Source organism: Hypomesus nipponensis, chromosome 9 (genome assembly GCF_054491055.1).
Source record: "Hypomesus nipponensis isolate SF chromosome 9, ASM5449105v1, whole genome shotgun sequence".
Classification (NCBI taxonomy): Eukaryota; Metazoa; Chordata; class Actinopteri; order Osmeriformes; family Osmeridae; genus Hypomesus; species Hypomesus nipponensis.
The window spans coordinates 22,062,543-22,081,565 of NC_140369.1; the positions used below are offsets into that span (position 1 = coordinate 22,062,543).

At 39.6% G+C, this 19,023-nt stretch overlaps 1 protein-coding gene across 4 annotated transcripts in view; it reads right to left on the reverse strand.

Moving 5' to 3' along the window:
- Nucleotides 1-298: 298 nt before the first annotated feature.
- Nucleotides 299-19,023, reverse strand: part of txnrd3 (thioredoxin reductase 3) — a 46,912-nt gene continuing 28,187 nt past the window's right edge. For all 4 annotated transcript variants that reach the window (XM_084704016.1, XM_084704018.1, XM_084704019.1 and 1 more), the window contains 8 exons: nt 15,195-15,420; nt 10,305-10,397; nt 9,951-10,027; nt 6,814-6,970; nt 5,344-5,451; nt 3,006-3,101; nt 1,843-1,977; nt 299-1,594 (listed from right to left, as the gene is read on the reverse strand). In XM_084704016.1, coding sequence (XP_084560142.1) covers nt 1,526-1,594; nt 1,843-1,977; nt 3,006-3,101; nt 5,344-5,451; nt 6,814-6,970; nt 9,951-10,027; nt 10,305-10,397; nt 15,195-15,420 — 961 coding nt within the window. In that variant the 3' untranslated portion in view covers nt 299-1,525. The remainder of the gene's footprint in view (nt 1,595-1,842; nt 1,978-3,005; nt 3,102-5,343; nt 5,452-6,813; nt 6,971-9,950; nt 10,028-10,304; nt 10,398-15,194; nt 15,421-19,023) is intronic.

Sequence of the window (19,023 nt, forward strand, 5' to 3'; positions counted from 1 at the left end):
AATTCCAAAATAACGGACATTAAACCAGAGTTGTTTCGCACATTGTTTCTTTGTCTTCAATTGTTTCTTTGTCTTCAAAAATCCCAAAAGTGGGTACCAACTCCATATTCATGCCCAAGATTTTGGAATGAGAGGTTCAACAATCAGGTTTTTGTATACTGAGTGGTGTCCACATACTGCTGACCATGTAGTGTATTTACACGCCTTAGGTTACACTCTCTTCACCCCACAATAAAATATACCAAATTACATTTCTAAAAGAAATTACAGAAACTACAATCAGACACTGAGCTAGGGCTAATATGTTGGATCATTTTTATTGAAGTATTTGAAGAAAATTAATCAACTAAGTGATGAGAGACAATTTTGTCCTTTTATAGATTTTCACAACTCAAAGACAGTAATCAGTCGGAATTTATACTCTTAAATATAGCCCACTACAAAGTTTTTGAAACATACATACACACATTGCGGTCAAACTGAACAGCATAATCAAATTGAAACAAAAAGAAACATTAAGTTCAGTCTCCACTGAAAACTTAGCACAATGTTGTTGTTTTTTATTATGTATAACAGGAACATTAACATCAGTTCAATTCAGGTGTGTGTCTGTCTTTCAGATATCTGAAAGATGTATATCTATGTTGATAGAATTGCACATACCAGAAATTCTAAAGACTTGTGGTTCACCAGCCTTCATTTTTCTTTACAACTGGGATCTTTTTGGTTAACACCTTGGTAGGTGACTATGACCTCAATATTGAGAGATGGACTTTTGTCCCCCACGAGTGATTTCTGACACAGAAGTAGTACACAACTTGAAAATGTATAATGTCTGGAATGTTCATGGATTGACAGAAAACTAAATGATGACTAAAACGGGAAAAATGGCATTCCTGTATACATTTCACTTCTACCAAAACAAGCACAGGAGTGTAGAGCAATTCATCCATTTAGTCAAACCTCGGTTGTGTGCCAACTGAACAAAGATATCTGTTTTACTAAAAGGAGTCTTTTTTACAAGTGATTATTTATGTGTGAAGAAGTGTTTAAGTTGGGTAGTTGGACGAAGGGTTCAGTACACCCCATAGCGCTTACTTTCAAAGACATCAGTCGTAGCCCACCACAAATATGAGTTCGAGCCAAGACGTCAAAACCGGCAACCGCATGGTCAGTCAGTGACTGATGCGGCAGCGCTCCTCAAAGAGTGGCGCACAAGGTGTCCTGTAAGAAACAGCAGCAGAGTAACCCCGCCGTTTAGCTTGGGCCATCCTGTCAGTAAGACCCACCTTACCTGTTAAACCTCATAGTTCTGTTATCATACCCCTCCAAGTGTGTTTGATTCAATCTTCATCTAAACACTGACCATTCCCCCAAATTGAGTTCAGACTTGATGGGTTTTCCTGAGAAACTATTGGTCTGTATGCTCAAGAAAGGGCCTGTTGAGATGCAGACCTATGAGGTGAGAGGGAGGTGGGGAGATCTAAAATGTAGAGGACAGGATGGCCCGCTAAACCAGCAGGGTTTAACCTCAGCAGCCCGCCTGGGTGATGTCACCGCCAGAACTTTTGGTCACCTCCATGGTGGTGAAAATCTGAAGTGGGGGAGATCAACTGACTGTCAGGGTTACCATTCCTTTGTGAGAGGACAATCAAACTACAGACACAAGGACACTTTTGCTAGTGCTTTTATGTTTATCGTTTCCTTCTAAAGTTTGTTTTCAGGCCATTACTAACAAAAGAATATTCCTAAAAGTTTTGCCTGAATTAATAAAATGGTTAAACAACATGAGTAAAAGACATGGCCACATATTGCTTTGTGGGGGAAGGGGTCAGGTCTTACCTCGGCGCAGGTGGGGTGGATGCCGATGGTGTTGTCCAGCTGGTCTTTGGTCATGCCACATTTCATGGCAACTCCATAGCCCTGGGTCACCTCGCCGGCATTGGGACCAAGATAGTGGAACCCGACCACACGGTCCTGTAAGTGATATAGGACGTTACGTGGATGTGGGATGTTTCATGTTTGCAGTTACCATCCAATGGCACAAAATGCAAAGTGTGTCAACAATAGACATCCATTTGTATGCGTATTTATTTTAGTGGGGGGGGGCGTTATCGGGGTTAACGTGATACTCGCACGATAATAAAAAAATCGCTCCGTCTATACTACGCAAGCTATGATGACTTTCACCTTGATATTTTTGCGCGGATGTATACCTAGCCAAATTGCACTGTAGGGGGCAAGAACAAGTCTTCAAACCTGTGTGTATGCCTTGTGTATGAAATTCTCACATCAAACATGACGTGCTAACATGGATGCAGCTATAAAACCGCCTGGTAAAATGTGAGGGAAATGTATTTTTAAGAAGCTTCCCAATGGAAACCTCGACAAGACTAAGGTTGTTTGCACCTTGTGCTGTGCGTAATTAGTTTACTGTAGGAGCTCTTCCAGTCTCAAATACCACCTAAACGCAAAGCATCCCTTTGCTAATGCGGAAGATGCCGGGCCAAGCACTGATTTAGAGCAGGGGAAGAGTCATCGTCAAACTACGATGTATGAGTGCAACCGAGACAAGCCCGTCAGCACAGCTCTTTTAGCCAAGCTAACTAATCTAATAAACAGCTGATAAACATAAGTACATCTTATTGAACATCACCAATTACCATAGTAGAACAGCTTTCTCAAGCAGTTTGTGATGCATTTTGGAAACAGGAGATCAGCCCCTGGTCTAATGTGCCACCTGGCTTTAGAAACCCGTTCTCAAAGACTTACTTTTAGTAATTATTTGGGTAGCACACATATTCTGAATGCCTTCGGCGGAATTCAAATGAGCCATTTTAATCTAGATTCATGCCAAGATTACAGTGAGATTAATCTAGATTTTTTTAAATGATCTATGCCCACCACTAGTTTATCTTAATACACATTGTCACATAACGACCCACTATGGAGCACACTTCAAAAAGTTCAAGTACCAGAAACTCAATTTGAGATGAGGATCTTACGTTATCAAGTTTATTGCAGATGATCTTTGAGTAACACTTATTGTTGTCTCTGTTGGGGACAGTGAACTCCAGAGGCCAGAACAGACTGTGGTATACCTGCACATGCAAGAGTGGAAAAGAGTGTTACTGATACATCACGCCAAATCCACACAAAAAAACAGAACATATATTTTATTACCCTCTACAATTTCCTTTTCTACATTTTGAAGTTAAATGCATCAACATGGTTCACTTTAAGAGCCAAATTAAGAGGCTAGATCTATGTTGACCTTTGAGCTTTTGCATATAATGTTGTGCTCTACTAAGCAATTAAATTGTAAACACAGTGGTTGTAACATGAATGCTGATGAAGTCACACCCACAAAACCGAAAAATACAAATTACATGAGTTTCGTTTCCCACAATCAGCTAAAGAACCTGGCAAAGTTGATATTTTGCGGTTGCCATTGCGGTTTGGCCATTAAAAGTCACACCCACAAAGCATGGTAAATGAGACAAAGTTGAGTCTTTTTATAATCCAACGGAGTGCAGTGCCACGATTAATGGCCAGGTTAGCGATGCTGACAGCTGGCATATAAATCAGCTGCTTTCAAAAGGTTCCATTTATGGATGAAATGCTGGCTAGGTTAGGGTTAGGCAAATGTGCTTTGACATTATAATCACCAGCTGCATCATGGACATGGGCACTATTCCTACCACCTTAGCCTCCTTTGTTGTTTTCTTGAGGCATGGATATAGCAATCCACAAATGTTCATACTACAGGAACAATGTTCGTACGACTCCTCGTCAGTTGTCGTGTCTTATTTATGCAAATACAAAAGAAACAATACTATTTAACAGGATTGCACAGCACAAAGGATAAACTACAAATGTTTATGTAAACTTAGCAAACACCTCTTAGGCAGAACTGTACAACTGGCTAAACCATTGTGCATGTAATGACTACTGTTATGAACTAAATGTCTTGATGTTTGTCGTGATAAGACAATTTAACTGAAACATAACAAACAATTGATGCTGTAGGAAAGAGCAAACAAAGGAAGGCTACATTTAGGAATGTACTAGAGAATTGGCAATTTGTTTAAAATTATGAGAGAATGAGTATTTCAGAGATGACAGAGAATTTCAATTGTGATCTGAGAAATATAGGAACCAAAGCCACTGAGAAGAACCATCATCACCAGTTGCATTAAGCGCACTGCACTATAGCTATAATTCCAGACAAATGAGTGTGTCGCTGACATCATTGCAGGCACTGTGACCCATCTATAGTATTAGGAATCTGTGTGTGTGTGTGTATATATATATATATATATATATATATATATATATATATATATATATATATATATATACACCATATTTTACGGAAAATAAGCCACGGCTTGTACTCCGATTTGACAGTCCGGTTTTAGAACAAAAAAGTGGCTTTGTCTCAAGATCAGCTGTCCGCTGCGACAATGTGTCTTGGTAATAAATCATGAGCATTGGTCCACTCAAAGTTAACCGGCGCAATGATAAAGTTTGCTTTCAAAGTGCGACTTATATTCCAGTACGGCTTATACTCCGATTTACAAACACAAAATGCTCATTCTGGGGGGGTGCGGCTTATACATGATGCGGCTTATTTTCTGAAAAATACGGTATATATGCTGGATTACAACTAGTCTAGCATGAAGACCCAATTTACTCAGATAAAATTGTCAGTCACTTATTATAAAAATAATCATTAGCTAACGTGTCCACTACATATACTGTTACATCAACAGCTGATGACAGTAGCTAATGTTAATATAGGAGCAAAGTCCAAACTCGCCTTCCTTGGTTCCATGTATGATGCACAAGAAAAGAATTGTACGCGTAGAAAACACTAGGCCAGAAGTCCTTGTTTTGTGCACGTTTTATTGCCCCAAAACTTAATTGGCGAAAACTTAACATGCTTTGAATAACTAATGTATTTTCCAGACGACCCTAATACAAATAACAGCTTCTAAGACCATAGAATTCCACCTTTTCTACTGATTTCAAAACGGTAAAATAAACATTTCTTCTCCAATGCTGCTTGCTTCCATTAACCTGCAGCCTCATGGACTTTCCACAACTCTTTTTCACACCGGCGTGACCAGGCAGAACTGCGCAGGCGCACTGCATGCATATTAAACATCTAATAAACGTCTATGTAGCACAAATATTGAGGGATCCTTAGGGGTGGGAAAATAAATTATAATAAGAATATATATGTGAGAGAACAATGGTTGTGCTCACCAAAGGCTTGAGCACACCCAATAATTAACCAGGATGGAGTCTGCTTCAAAACAGCAGTCGCGTCTGACTCACCTCAATGTTGTCTTGTCCGTAGAGCTCAACAGCCCTCTCCTCAGAGAGGCCACAGGCCCCATACTCCAGAGGGGTGAACACTGTGGTGGGCACATTGACGTAGTCACACTGTGACACACAAAGATACAGGATCAAATGTGAATATTACAAGGTGGAGATAAAACAACAGTCCGACATGTAGCTGTAAAATTACACAAAGGTAGAAAAATGTATAACCTAAATGCTAATAGTTTGTTAATTATTAATACTGACACCATCTGATAATTATTCATATTGGGCACCATCCATATCAAGAGTGTAATTGAGTCAGAAGCCATCAGGCCTAAAGAGTAGCCTGGGACCAATGTTGGGTAAGTTACTTCCAAAAAATAATTTATTACTAAATACTTCATCAATATTGTATTTACATTACTTTTGTAATTACTCTGTCTGAAAAGTAATTTAATTACTCAATAAGTAATGTAATGCATTACTTCTTACAATCCCTATAAACCTTGACTGGATAGACAACAGAAAGGAAAGTCTTTCAATAATTAAATACAAGTCAAACTTGGAACAGTTTAGCCTTTTACTTTTTTTAAACCTACTAGTACTTAATATTTTAGTAACACGTGTAACCTTCTTTCATCTTTAGTTACCAAACAATATGTGCATAACACAAAAGCCTAACTAAGTTAAACATGACATCACAGGATTCTACAGCGCGCAGGAGTAGCATCTCTTCCTGCAATCTAGTTTGCAAAAAAAAAATTTAAGCTCACCTTCAAACACTTTCTGCACTGGCGATGTAAAATAAAGTTTTGTCTGCTTAACAGGTGTTGCCTGTCGATGCCAAAGTATATTCCTAGTCTGTGCAAACTTTCATGCCGATTAAAACCCTTTCCGATTCTGATGAACATGGATCACTCAAAACTGTTCGTCGATGCTGCCTTGTGAGGTTACTTGTGCTAGCCGCAGCTGCATATCGTTTTTTCTCCCCAGGACATAGCTTGCACTTAATGCCATAGACATTAATGTTCTTGTTAACCTGTGACAAAAAGGTAAAGTACTTGGAATATTTTCATTTGGTAAAACAGCTAGAGCTACTTGCTTCCGCCAAGTCCGAAATCTTCCACTTCAAACCGCTAGAGCTTGCGCTTATGCAGCAAAAACCTGTCTCCCGTGCAACTGCACTACAGCTAAGGATTTTAAAGAGGCAGCGTTCACTTTTACCTTAAAACAATACATTTAGATTTTAATTCAATATTGATTTATACAGAACTGTTTGACTAATTTACAGTAGGTATGTAACGCAAGTACATTACAAGTAACTGTAATTAAATTACCTAAAAATTACTTAGTAATGCGTTACACCCAACACTGCCTGGGACCTAGTAATCAACAAAACACTAAAATAAGTTAAATAGACTATGCCAAGTGTCACCGGCTTCAAAATTGTAACAGGCGAGTGGACACAGTGGCCGAGCAGACCTTGAGTGTTGCACCAGCAAAGAGGCGGCGTGCTAGGAGCTTGCCGGCCTGGATGGCCACGGGTGTCAGCTCCCACTTGGCCTCCAGAATGTCACCGATTGCGTAGATATGGGGCACGTTGGTCTGCTCTTCGCCATTCACCGGCACCTTCCCATTCCTGGTAATGACAGAAAGAAACAGATATACAGTTAGGATGACCAACACTTCAATGGCACATTCGATTGTGTGTGAGTGTGCACAAGTGCAAATTTTAACCCAGACTCCCGAACAAAGTTTCTACCAACTATTACTGTGCAACCCAAACTGAAAGAGAAATGACTATAGAGTAAACTTATCAACAATGACTTCACGTTTTGACCTTAGTCCTTAGATAACAATGTTAGAAACTGAAGAAAATGACTTCCACAAAAAAAAAATACACTTCCTTTCAGAAGTGTAATTATCAAACGTATCATTTCACAACACAACAATAAGTGCTGTGTCTAAACTAAAACGCTGGTTTCAAATTAGGATTTCTAAAACTGGTTGTTCCCATCCTTGATTGTGATTGGCTCTATTGCGTTCCATGCCGTTGTAAAATCCAGCATAACCTTACAGGTTGTCCTCATAACATTCTTTAACATTCCATATTACTATGGAACGCCGAGTTAGTCACAATTAAATAAATAAAGAAATAGGTAAATGAATATATAAATACATACATAAATAAATATGGCTATGAAATAAACTCTGAAATAAAAAAAGGCAATAAATATAGCATTAAATAATTATATTGCTGAATCCATTTACCGACATCAATAAATAAATACATGTATTAATCATTTATTTCATTTCAATCATTTATTTATTTATTTCAAAATGACACTTTTGTAAAGACAACATTTATTTATTTTATGGGATTTTTATTTCCTAATGCCACATTTATTTATTTGAGACTTTTACACAGCACATTTATTTCTGTGCTGTATTTATTTCCGATCTCACATTCAAATGAGAGGGGCGTGGTTATCTTCAGACCAACGCAGCTGCACACAAGATCGAAGGCAGACAGGGACACCTAGATTCAGTAGATGATGGAAGACATTAGCCGTGTCAGAGATCGCATGCTGGCCTTATAGATCAAATTGATCAGCATGGCTTGTCAGGATATTATTTTGGCACACATAGTAGATTTTGTAGAGGTACTTGGGCGGATAAGTGCTCTACAGAACATAGATATTGAAGTCTTAAATAGTTTGAGACTTATTGAGCACTGTTCGTTTGCAAGATGTACAGGTACTATTGGGTGTGATTAGTACCAGGTAATGTTAGCTAACACAGCTAGCAACCGTCGCTACACCTTACAAAGAAGACAATCACTGTCACCGCTAAATCGCTCTGCTATTATGTGGATAGCTATGTCGATAAGGCACCCGACTATAACTATCTAGCCTCACCATTATGCCATGCCGGTATTACCATTTAGTGAGACGAGACCTGAAGTGAAGCCAGACCATTCCAGACATTACCCATACCTTTGAAATTAACAATACTACTTCAAATTGAAATTTCTTAACGCTTTGTTATTATTGGCAATTTAAAGTTGCAACTAAACAAGACGTGTCCATACCAAGACCCATTCAACACGGTACACAAGACCCAAACCCAGATATTATAATTTATGGAATTATTCAATATTAAATCAAACCACTAGCTCTACAGTAGCTAGCTGTAGCTGAAATGGCCACACTGATGTCCTTTCATTATTTCGCCAGCTAGCTATCCGGCTAGCTAGCCACTTGGCCTACAGTTTCAGACTTCGAGACCGGTGATAGCAAACACACCACCTGTGTTGGTCTGAAGATAACCACGCCCCTCTTGTTTGCATGTGAGATCGGAAATAAATACAGCACAGAAATAAATGTGGTGTGGAAATAAATGTGATGCGTAAAAGTCAAAAAATAAATAAATGTGGCATTAGGAAATGAAAGTCCCATGAATTAATAAATGTTGTCTTTAAATGTATAAATACATTTATTTATTTATTTATTGATGTCGGTAAATGGATTCAGCTATATAATTATATAATGCTATATTTATATATTTATTGGCATCTTTTTTTTATTTCAGAGTTTATTTCATAGCCATATTTATTTATGTATGTTTCTATTCATTTACCTATTTCTTTATTTAATTGTGACTAACTCGGCGTTCCATATATTACTGCGCATCGAATATTTTAAATAAAAAAACACGACAAAGGTGTCCATCTGGCTGTTGCGTGGCAACGATTTATATAGGAACTATAGTTTGTAGTGGCGGAAGAATGACGGTTTATTATTAAACTATTTTGTTTCTAATTGTTTTTATTTATGAAACCATTTCAAACATTTGTAGTAACAGTTTTAGAAAAGCAATAAGCCCCAAGAGGCCGTGTTTTGCACTGATTTTAGAACAGGTAAGGGGAGTTGTTAGGTACGACGCGAAGCAGAGTGCCGAAAACCCCCTTAGCTGTTCTAAAATCTGTATTTATTGCTTAATTCAGTGACACCGCAAAGTATTTGCCTCTAACCAGGTGCACTTTAAGCTATGTGTGTTGGCCCTGTGGAAATGCTAGGTGGGGTGTCATATGACTCAGGCATATGACCCAGACAGGATCGCTTAAGCCTGCCTCATGCTTGTTTAATCCCTGCCAACTCAAGACCCCTGTTATAAACCCACACCCTCACTTTGTTTGTATCTCTCTCTCTCTTTGCATCTCTGTTTGTATCTCTCGCTCTCTTTGTGTCTCTCTCTTTGTATCTCTGTGTCAGTCTCTCTCTCTGTCTGTGTTTTCCTCTCTATTTGTGTCTCCCTCTGTGTCTCTCTCTGTGTCTCCCTCTTTCTCTTTGTGTGCGTCTCTTTCTTTGTGACGCACGCGTGCGTGCACACACACACACACACACACACACACACACACACACACACACACACACACACACACACAGGGTTATGGGATAATATGTGCTGAATCACCATGACTCAAGTCTTAAAGGAACAGTCACACACACAAATACCCCCCCTAGTTGACAGGAAGCCGAGTTTGTGAATGGTCAGTGAAGATGAAGAGTGGGGATTAGAGAGCTAGACATAAACAGACAAAGGAAAGAAGGACTTACTTGGGGTTGACATGGACCCCGGCCTTGTCCAGGCCGATCTTATCAGTGCATGCATCACGCCCAACGGCTATCAAAACCTGCGAGGTAGAGACACACACAAAGTACCCAGAAGTCAGCTACTTAAACCAATTTCCAAGTAAGAAATAAATATATTTTCAAGAAAGATGTTGCCTTCAGTAATTAGGCTGTGACAACACACGACTGAAAAATTGGTGAAAATAACTTTCCATTTCAATGTAGTGCACATGGCAAAATAATTTGATTTTGAGTCGGTGTTAGCCATGATGAGGCAAAAGTTGAGTGCTGGATGGAAAGGGGGGTGTAGGGGAGCGGCAGGAAAGACACACCACTTACTGTGTTGTACTCTCCCTCAATGACCTCGTCACTTTCTGTTGACTTGGCAGTCACTTTCAGTCTTCCTGGAGTGCCTGCTTCTAGCTCCTCCACCTGAGAGACACACACACAGTCACACACGCACACAAACAGTATGCTTAATTCTAATTTATCAATAGATAGCCTTATGGAATACACATTTCTGAGAAACAGATTGGGTTCAGTAAGGGTTCTGTTTCCCTTAAAATGGTCTACTCCATTACTGACAAACTACCTTTGACAGTGTAAGAAGAATATCTTTCCTCGTAGCTGAAAACAGACATTTCCAAGCCATGAAGTGACACACAAAAAAACCGAATGGTGCACTGCTGACGAACACTCAAACGTCCTTTCCTCTACTAGCCTCTTGTCCCAACATTGCTGGGACTGGAGCTGGGAACACCTAGTGAGTAATTTAATGTGTAAATGACACAAATTTGTCTTATTTATGTTTCCTTAACTAACTAATAAGGCATATGTGAGAATACACAATGCAGATGTAGGATCCCACTTTATGGAAAACCACACAAAGACACAGCCACTAAAGTAGCAAGAAACCTAAACTTTCCCTGAAGTTAACCACCATAGGATAACATCCTGAAATTCCCAGCTCCAATGAGGCTCAACAAAAATCGTTTGAAGCGTTTCACATTTTGCCATGTCAGCATGACAGTATTCACACAAATAAATTAATTGATTTAACTAAAGAACTTTAAAATTTTAAGGGGCAATTGATTGCAAAACCGATTTTACCTTGTCATAGTTGAAAAATGACAGTTTGGTGTGTAAAATAGACATACAGGCTGTGTCTACTACCGCGCACTTTACGAAGTACACTGCAATACAGTGCACTGCAAAACAGTGCACTTACATATTCAGTGCACTCCGTTGCTGATAAGTGCCGTCTCAAATGGAACACTTGTGTTAGACACTTCGGCGGAAGTGACGGAAGCAAATCTGCTCGCGACACCCGCAAAACCTGCCTAAATGAACGCGCTTCTCCACCCCAAGTGGAAAAATCTGCCGAAAAGGCTCCTCCTCTTCCGCTACGTACCCAGATGGCGCCCGTTTAGGGCGAGTAGTGTCCATCATTGTACACTTTTTTGGGACCGTTTGCAGTGCGCCATCCGGGTACTTTCAGTGCACTGAATTCTGCTGTTTTTGTGAGTGATGCACCCTAAGCACTGAAAGTCAGTGCTCGAAGTGCACGGTAGTAGACACAGCTACAGTGAACCTCAAAGTCCATTGAAACCTATTTCCTATCAAAATGTCACTTTTTGAAACTGCAACTTGCAAAAAACGCTAGCTTTTGAAACAGTGCAAGTTGTGACGTCAACGCAAGTTGTGACGTGCATCAACTTTGTCACACCCCAAAAATGTACATTTACCAGCGCTCTGGTCAGGCACTAGTTTAGCTGGGCGCTGCTCTGTGTGCTTATGTGAACAACACGTTTTTAAAGTATGTTGAAAATGGACCATCGTAAATCCAGTGTTCCAGGCGGTACTGGGAATGTTGAAATTTGTTATAATCTTCCCAAGGAACCAGATATCCATGATATCCAACATCAGGCATGGCTGATGTTTATCTATAGGAAGATCCCTATAAAGTACAACACTAAATTATTACTTTGCTCGGACCATTTCATCAAAGACAGTTTGGAATGAAAACCTTGGACAATTTAAAGAAGGATTTGCAAAGAACTATTGCTGAAAAGAGGTGCTGTTCCACCCATGTGCTCTTCACAAACGCAAGCTGTAAATATGATTTTGTCGCTAACAGTAGCCTATTAGCAATGCTAACGTCTCCTGTATAGGTAGATTGCTAAATACGTTTCAAAACACATCAAATAGCGTACCTTACTTAGCAAATTACTCTAGCTAGACTAGCTGTAGTCGGCATTAAAAGGGAAGCTTCGAAAAAATAGCCAGAAAACAAATAGCAGTCTAGCCTATTGCTAACGCCTGTCTAGATTATCTATTTGAAATAACTGGAGAAAAGCAGGTGCAAGATACAGGATGCGTTAGCATTACTAATAACTGTTGCGGATGTTATGAACATAAGGTTGGAACGTAACTCATTTCAGCAACAGCTTCGAAAAAATAGCCAGAAAACAAATAGCAGTCTAGCCTATTGCTAACGCCTGTCTAGATTATCTATTTGAAATAACTGGAGAAAAGCAGGTGCAAGATACAGGATGCGTTAGCATTACTAATAACTGTTGCGGATGTTATGAACATAAGGTTGGAACGTAACTCATTTCAGCAACAGCTTCATTATGGAAGCAAATCGTGACCAAAATTCAAATGAAAATACATTTCCAGAAATGCTTTTTCATTTTAAGAATGTGGCTGCATTATTTGACTCGAATAAAATTTGTAATCAATCATCCTATTTGCATTTTAATTTTCTTCTTTAAGACTGCTCATTCTTTCACTTAATTAAAATGAAAACGAAAAAGACATTTGAAATTAAATTTTCAAAATATGCCCCAGCAAATAAATACCAAAATTCAATTTGAAATGTAAAATTCGAAAATGAAAACGCATTTCCAGAAATGCGTTTTCATTTTAAGATGTTCTTGAAAATGGAAATGCATTTCTGGAAATGCATTTGAATTTTAATTGTGGTTACGATTTTGCAGCCACGTTCTTAAAATGAAAACGCATTTCTGGAAATGCGTTTTCATTTTCGAATATTACATTTCAAATTGAAGGGCTCAATTCTTTTGTGATTTTAATATGATTTAAATATATTTGTATCATTTTTGAGAGTGACAAAGGCCATATTGCAGGTTAAACATCACTGTTGATAAATGGGTACATGAAGCACTCAATATATGTATATCATTAAAAAAAACTCCAAATTGTGTCTCTAAATGGTGTTAGACCAGTTTTGTTGTTTTTAGTGTTAGCATTAGCATATTAGCGCATTTTGGTGATAACGTCACGTTGGGGAGACATGGAGGAGACTAGGCATAGATATCCATAGACATACTATAGATATCTAGATATCCATAGACATACTATAGATATCTATGCACGATGTTAACACGTAAATAAGCTTGATATTTATTTCGGGGGAAATGGCTAATTCAAAAGAAGTTTGCTGGAAGTGATCATTGTCAGTAAAAAAAAGCCTACCGTTTCATCTAGAGCCCTGCATGGAGAAGCTGCATGAAGAAGCTACGAGCCAGCTAGCCTAGCTGATGTTGCTAGCCAAATTTCACTGAATGTGCCGGAAATGAAAAAGTTTATTTTTACATAACTTAGTTTAGCCTGTGGCATTGAAGACAGCGACTAACTACACAAGCTTGAGACAAAAATGTATTTGCACGTTTTTATTTCAAGTCTCCGTCTCCACCTTCGGTGTTTCAGTGAGTGCTGTTGGCTGTGTTGCGTTTCTGCTCCGCAGATTCACTCGCTGAAAACCAACCAACCAATCAGTGCGCAGCTCATCTAAATATTAATGAGCATACCATAAAAGGAGAAAACCTAGTCTTTTTTTCCGGGAACATTTTTGAGGATGTATCAGGGGGCATAGAACAGCACCCGGGCAAGTTTCCGCCCAAACAATGTTACATACCCTATTCGGAGACCCAAAGGAACATTGTGAAATACCCCAAAAAACTGTCAATCGTCCCTTTAACTAGGAGAACGAGGTGAATAGATTTTTAAAAAAAGTAACAGTTCCATTTGCGTCAGTTGTTGATGAAGGGAAGTATCATTAGGGTGAAATTAAAAACCTTTAAATACATAAGCAAATACAGTTGATTTTCTGATACATAGTATATTTAATTTCATAATTTCCCCAGGAATAACTATTTAACCGTTATTTCAGAAAAACCACTAAAGCATACTTACCAGTTCAGTATTCCCACACAAAATGCTTTTTTTAAAAGCACATTAAGCTAATTCAAAATTTAAACTGTCACTTTTCCAAACTAACTTCTTGAAGCTTATGCCTCTACAGACAGTCTGTATGGCTTGACCCTGTGGCTCTCGCTTGTCCATGAAGGCTGGTTCATATTACGTTACTCGACATCACTGGGTGGCAAATAGACTGCAAAAATGTAGTACTCACAAAGACGTTTAGGCTAATTCATACTCAAAAGCAACATTCTAAAAGGTGTTATTGCAATGGTTGCAGAGCATTTCAAATGTGTACTTTGGGGGCCAGATATTAGGACCTTACTAGATCCTCAACAGAATGTGAGCATTGACCCAGTCACAATCTTAAACATAAATTAGTGTTAAAGATCCTGTATAGAATTATAATGTATGTGTTCAATGAGTGAAGCATAAATGAAGCTTGTTCCCCTGAGCTGTAACACAGGAGTAAAAATGAACACCAGAGACAGTGAGCTCTCCAACTACTTCCAGCACGTTAGCTTCCATTTCCCCAAAATACCATCATCCTACATAGAGTAGCCTAATATGAAGTTAGCTGTTTGCACTAACTCATATAGTAGCAGAGATAACTTTTCCAGAGGTATCTAGTATAATTATAACAAGCAAACAGAACTGAGTGATGAACTGCTGGCGGTGGTGGATGGTCCAGATGCAACTGGAGGAGGAACGACCGGGAGGGCAATGCTCGGTACGGCTCTGTGCTACAAGAGAAGCCGTGTGTCCGTGAACCCTGTCTGTCTCTGGTCCATGTTAAAACTATCTGCCGTGAAATGGTCACTGCAGAGGCGGCTGTTGGAGTTTATCCCAAGCTCTCCATCAGCGTGGCTCTTCACAAAATCAATTAACCTGTTTTTCCTTTCCTCATCAATAGGGAAATTAAATAGCATTGCAGCACAGCTGAAGTTCTTGCATCCAGGGAAGATGCAATTGAGGGTGGAGGGAGACATCCTGAAGCTAGCTCACCTTGACTGGGACGTATTTCCGGAGGAATTTGATGCCGTGCTCCTCCATGTGCTCGCCGGCGCGGTTGGCCATGTCCTGGTCAAAGCCTCTTAGCAAGATGGAACGTACCATGATGGTGACGTCCAGGCCCAGGCCAGCAAGGAAGCCGCCACATTCCAGCGCCACGTAGGATGCCCCGATGACCAGGGTCTTACCAGGGCAGTAGGACAGGGAGAACAAGTCGTCGCTGAGAGGGTAGAAAGGGATGTGTACATGTTGACAAGAGGGTTTTGCAAGAACACAAAGGACATATGCACAGTACACAGGTTGAACCAGACTTTTTGATTATATATTATGGCTGGTTCTTTTCAAGTTCCTCAAACGTACATAAAGAAGTTTGAAAAAGTTTGTCAGAGATTTTAAAACACTGCGTATGTGAAGGGTACACTAACCCTATTGTCAAGAGAGTAATTTGTTCATACCTAGACTAGGTAGCAGAAGGAAACTTGATCTGTCGAAATCACAATATAGGTCATCTATAGTATTCACTCCAATAGTTTGGATGTTAGATGGCAACGATTGCTCTCCATGACTTGGTGGCCCTCTAGTGTTTTCTTGCTTTAATAATCAATGTCCACTACAATTCCAGCTGAGCAACGAAGACATGGACAACAAAGCTGACAAAGTATTTATCTAGCTATATGGCTTGTAGCTGGCTACCAGCTGATAGACCCAGTGCTTTGGACAACTAACTAACACTGTTAGTTACAGGATAGCAGCTACTGTAGGGCCCATTCTTGAAGGTATAATGTACCATTATTTATGCTCACCTTAACGAGGGCAACTAATCGTAGTGATTCGTTCTACCTACGGCTGACGTACAGTACCTTCTGGTAGCTAGCTAGCTAGCTAACATACGTCATCTGTTGCTTTGGGGAACTGGATATCACAGCTACAGGAGAGCATACCCGAGCAGGCACTATGTACAAATTTGCTCACCTGGAACAGCCGGCTGTGCTACGTTTTGATCCAAGCTCAGACCTGACCCCCAGACCGGTAAGTAACCTATACAGCTAAGCTAAACTAGCTACTATCGTGTGTGTGCACGCAACAGATCCTTCCAGCTGTTTGGACACCGAGACTGTCTATGTTGTGCCAAAATTGAGAGACTAGTTAGGGTGGGAAAATAAATAATGAATATGTGAGAGAGAATATAGGTTACGTATAGGTATGTAATATAATCCTAGCCCAGAATAGCAATGCCAGATTTGCCGTCTCACTCCACAGTGGTTTGCAGAAAGATGGCCAAAAACTTCTCAGACTGCTAGCCAGGACAAAGAAATTATCCCAAAAATGATATGGATTTACAAAACATTTCTCAAGGACTACACTGCTGAAGGACACTTAAGGGATGATAAGGATTTGCGTGATAGTGTGCTACCTTTTCTGTGTGATGTATTTGATATTTTAATGTGACTTCCTTTCATGTTACAATAAGTCAGTCAAACTTGGTACCCATTTATTGTAATCTACTAAATAAACCATTTATCAATGTTGTGTAGATAGATTCTGCAAGTATATGCAAGACCAAAATCCTAAAGTTGTATTCCAGTTCACACTTATCTGTGAACCACCTTGGACACACCGAAGCCAATAGATGACCAATAAATTGTTTTAACTGCATCAAGACATTCCCCCTTTCTTAGATTGTAAAAAACTAGCGACAAACAGATGCCAATGCTTCTCCTAGTGGGATTAAAGTGTCTGTACAACACTGCTTAATAAATTCTAGACAAAGGAATTATTTCACTGCTGGATAAAAAACAAATCTTTGACAAAATAACTTTTGATCTCACTACACGGACAGGTTTAACTACGGACCCGCGTCGACCTGCTTCAACACACCGACAAAGTAAACGCGACTAGCTATTTCTCACTTGTGACAAATTGGTAGGGATGAGTATTGATCATATTTTAACAATTCCGATTCCTTATCAATTCTTGCTTATCGATTCGATTCCTTATTGATTCTCCCCTCTGGGCCAACTAGGTCTGTGCGTCCTGCACACACAATAAAGGCAAACTGCTTCACACAGTAACAAATGGTTGTGATCACTTTTGAGCAGTTTAGCTCTACCTTAGCTAGTTAGAGATGAAGCACTAACGTTAGCTGCGCTGCTGCATGCATCGAACACATGACATTCCAGTAACTTCATTCCATGCTGTGTGTTCAAATGTTTCTTCATATTTGTAGTATTTCCTTCCTTCAATGAAATAGACTTTTTACACGCGTTACAAGTGGCGTTGTCATTTTGTCGTGTGAAATACAACCAAACTTTAGGACGCTTCTTCCTTGTTGCCATGATTGCTGCAGTCTGAATAAACTATAAAAGTTTGTTCAACGGCACAGAGAATCGTTAACAGAATTTTTAAGAAATGTTGCTAATGATTCCAAGGAATCGATTCACTGGGAACCGGTTCTAAACAATAGAATACAATAGAATGGATACCCATCCTTACAAATTGGTATGTAATTTACACTGTGTTTGATTAGAATACATATGAATTGACTATCATAAGTTCACCACAAGATTCCAGTTATTCAGATGATGAATCATCTGAAGATCCTGATTCCCTCTTTTTCTTTTGTTCCATTGTTTGTCCCCGTTGTTCAAATGGTTAGCTATCCAAATCTTACTAAACCATTAACAATCTCCAAGTTTTGGTGGTTTATAAAAGCTCATGTGTGATAAGTAAATAAGGGACGTGCACAGGCTATGGCTAAGGTTGCCCGGGCAACTGCCCGTTTACCCTCCTCGAGTCAAAGTGCCCCTCCGAGGAAAATAAATAAATAATAGTGAATTTAAACAGCTGCAGAATTTCATGTAGACCTAGATTTTAAAAATCGCCACCCAAAACATTTCATAAAGTAGCCTTATTCACTTCCAGCCGATGGGCAACGAGAGTGGAAGTCACAAGGGGGAGGGGGCAGGGGCGAATCTAGGTTCCCACTTTTGGGGAGGCTAAGCCCCTAGATAAAACCTATTATTTTTCCTGTGACCCAGCAAAACTAGGGGGCATGTTCCCCCACAATTTTTCTGTTGAAAATATCCTTTTAAATAGTGTCCTCTAGTGGGTTTTAGAAAGTGAAATTAACACATTTAGATTTAAAATATGAACTAGGGGGCCCAGGGGTATGCCCCCTACTCTGTTTACTCTGCGATACTGCATACGACCGCCACCTGAGCCTGCATTTTCTTGCGGTTAAGAGACGGTCCCGGTTGTTTTATCCTGTGTCAATAAAAAAACTGCTTTGACGTTGTCAGAAAGGGTGAGTTTTAAGTTGTAGAAATGTATAACAAACGAACAATCATCATCAAGTTTTATGAAATCAATTAAAATCTTCATAAATCCAGGCTCAGTTTGCCACGTTTAGCCTAAATAAGCAGACGGCTAACTTGCCTACCAGACAACCAGCCCGTTATCACATGCAAATTTTTTGGTAGGAAAACTAAGCTACATGTCTGCTGATGGTTAGTTTATAACATTTTGTTTTAACATGAAGAATAATTTAGGGAAGTAATGCATTACATGAATTAACATCATTAGTAGGTAGGCTATTTTGGGGGGAGGGGAGGGGAGGGGGGGGTGCCCTTTTTTAAGGCCACAGCAACTGCCCTTCAAAATTCCTGTGCACGTCCCTGAAGAGGCCTTTTTCCTTCAGAATTGAAAAAGCTGAATTTTGCGCGTAGAAAGTCTTGAAGTGGGTGTGTCAGCCAAAGTTGGACCTTGTCACCAAGTGGACATCGGTCTATTATGGTCTGCCAATGTTGGACTTACGAGGCCGATG